This window comes from Carlito syrichta, unplaced genomic scaffold (assembly GCF_000164805.1).
Source record: "Carlito syrichta isolate Samal-C Ts95f unplaced genomic scaffold, Tarsius_syrichta-2.0.1 Scaffold316401, whole genome shotgun sequence".
Lineage (NCBI taxonomy): Eukaryota > Metazoa > Chordata > Mammalia > Primates > Tarsiidae > Carlito > Carlito syrichta.
In genome coordinates, this window is record NW_007260497.1 from 374,210 (window position 1) to 377,138 (window position 2,929).

Consider the following 2,929-nt stretch of genomic DNA (forward strand, 5'->3'; position numbering starts at 1 on the left):
AAGGATCGCCGGAGTCCAGCAGATTGAGGCTGCAGTGGCCGGGAGCGGCCACTGCACTCCAGTCTGGGCGACTGAGTGAGATTCCAACTAAAAAAAAACCAAAACAAAACTGCGGTGACCGTGAGCATGCCTCTGCACTCCAGCTGGGGCTACAGACTGAGACTCCAACTCAAAACAAAAAATAAAATAAAATAAAATATATAAATGCAGATATAGTTTTTCTTTTAACTTATTTATTTATTTTGCTTTTTGAGTTGGAGTCTCACTCTGTTGCCCAGGCTGGAGTGCAGTGACACACTCATAGCCACTGCAACCTTGAGCTGCTGGGCTCAGGTGATCCTTCCACCTCAGCCTTCCAAGTAGCAGGGACTACACAGGCATGTGCCACCACACCCGGCTAATTTTTTTATTTATTGTAGAGATGAGGCATCCGAGTTGCCCAGTCTGGTCTCAAATCTGTGAGTTCAGGCAATCCTTTCACCTCAGGCTCCCAAATTGCTAGGATTATAGGCATGAACACTGCACCTGGCCTTTTTGTTTTTTTAAATTGTTTTATTTTATTTTATTGTGAGTCAGGGTCTTGCTCTGTTACCTAGGCTGAAGTGCAGTGGTATGATCATAGCTTACAAGAATCATGAACTCCTGCCTTAGCTTCCTGAATAGCTAGGACTACAAGCGCATATCATTATGCCTGGCTAATTAAAAAAAAATTTTTTTGTAGAGACATGGTCTTGCTCCGTTGCCCAGGCTGGTCTCAAACTCCTGGTCTCAAGCAATTCTCCCTCCTCGGGCTCTCAAAGAGCTGGGACTACAGGTGTGAACCGCTCCACCTGGCCTCTGGTTGGTGTTATTGATAGTATTAATGGTTGTCATTGGCCAGGCTTGATGGCTCAGCCTGTAATCCCAGCACTTTGGGAGGCTAAGGTGAGTAGATTATCTGAGCTTGCAGGTTTGAGACCAGCCCAGGCAACTTGGTGAGACCTCGTCTCTACAATAAATAAAAAATTAGGAAGGCATGGTAGTGTGTACCTATAGTTCAGGCTGCTTGGAAGGCTGAAGGATCTCTGGAGCCCAGCAGTTCGATGCTGGGGTGGCCGTGAGTGTGCCACTGCACTCCAGCTTGGGCAACAGTGAGTCTCCAACTAAAAAAAAAAAAAAAGATGCTTAAGTAATATAGCTAGAGCCTAGAAAGGAAAATCCAGAGCACAGGTACAGCGGATGTATTCAGAATGGAAGTCAACTTTGGGGAGATGAAGCTGGCAAAAACTTGATACGAGCACTGCATACCCAAATGATTTAAGGCAAGCTCCAGCCCTAGCTAGGAACTAGAGCAAAACCCAGAAACAAACGTTGAAAAGTGGGCCATATGTAGTGGGCATTTGTAGAGAGGCTAAAACTTGCTGCTTATACAGATCTTGGTTCCTTTGAGGGAGACTATGTCTGTGGTCTCTCACAAGTGAGATGAGATCTTCAAGAATATAACCACACCTGATGCCTATTGGTTCAGGGCTCCATTGCAGCTATGCTGGGGTACCTAGTTATTCCCATTTGTTGTCAATTGGGAGAGGCTATGACTGACAAGGACTTACAAGAAGCTGGAAAAGACTTATTTATTTATTTTTGAGTTGAAGTCTCATTCTTGTCGCCCAGGCTGGAGTTCAGTGGCACGCTTACTGCCACCGCAGCCTCCACCTGCTGGACTTAGGCGATTCTTCCACCTCAGCCTTCCAAGTAGCTGGACTACGGACGCATGCCACCATGTCCGACTAGTTTTTGTGATTTTATTGTAGAGACGAGGTCTCACCACATTGCCCAGACAGTTCTCGAACCCGCGGGCTCAGGCAGTCCTCTTGCCTAGGCCTCCCAAAGTGCTGGGATTACAGATTGAGCCACTGCACCTGGCCTGGAAAAGACTTATTAACTACCTGTGTTAGGGTCTACCAGGGCAGGGGCAGAGGAGTGACAAGGACAGAAGGAGGCAAGTCATTGCACAGGGCCTTGGAGCCAATGTTGGCTGCTTCCTATCTAAGCCCTCACTCATCCAGTGCATTTTCTCTTTGGCAGCCCTCTCTGGGAGATGGTTCAGGATGGCATTGACCTCAAGAGCATAAAGTGGACCCAACACTAGAAGAATGGACCCCTGGCTCATCAACCCACATATAGCCATGCCCCTTTGTTATGCCCAATGGATGCTCCAGAATTGGTGTAAGCCAGTTGTTTTCAACATCAACCCACTTCTATGACAGAAACACAACTACCTTTCCCCAGCTTCAGTTCCTCTGGTGGGGAACACTCTCCATTTCTCTCCAGGAGTTTTTCTGTCCTCTTACAATGTGTGGACATTTTCATCCTGAAGCAATAGAAACATTTGTTATGATATTGCTGCTGGACATCTCCGTGTCCTTGGTGGGGAGAGCAAGAGGAACCAGAAGAAGGTTCTTTGTTCAGGGACCCTGGCTCTACAAAAGGAGGACATTTGAGTAATCGCTTTCTGCTACTCAACTGGAATGGCTTCTTCAGCAATTACATAATCAACTACAATTGAATGTTTTTTGTATCTCCAAAGATATCTCTTCATTGACTGTAGACTGAACAGCAAGTTTCTTGGAAGGCTTGTCTCCTTTCTACTCTTTTCTTTCCTTTCCTTTATTTTTACCTAATGCAGTTATAAATATTTATATGACTCCACCCATTAATACCACCAAGTTTAGTAGTAATTTCTTTCCTTAACATTTATTAATTGGAAGATTGGAGAAATAAACACACCTTCTATTTACTCTGTATGAGAGGCTGAGGGAGAAGTAGAAGCTGCACTTGGGAATTTTGGAAAGACTTCCGCTCCACTTGATTTCCCATAGATGGCTCAAAAGGTTTTGTTTTTTTTTGAGTTGGAGTCTCACTCTGTTGCCCAGACTGGAGTGCAGTGGCC

General features: G+C 45.4%; 1 protein-coding gene across 1 annotated transcript in view; it reads left to right on the forward strand.

The window, feature by feature from the left end:
- The window catches only part of NFS1 (NFS1, cysteine desulfurase), a 25,484-nt gene extending 22,783 nt beyond the window's left edge, over positions 1 to 2,701 (forward strand). Inside the window, 1 exon segment of the mRNA XM_008074345.2 lies at positions 2,065 to 2,701. Coding sequence (XP_008072536.2) covers positions 2,065 to 2,128 — 64 coding nt within the window. The 3' untranslated portion in view covers positions 2,129 to 2,701.
- Positions 2,702 to 2,929: the final 228 nt, after the last annotated feature.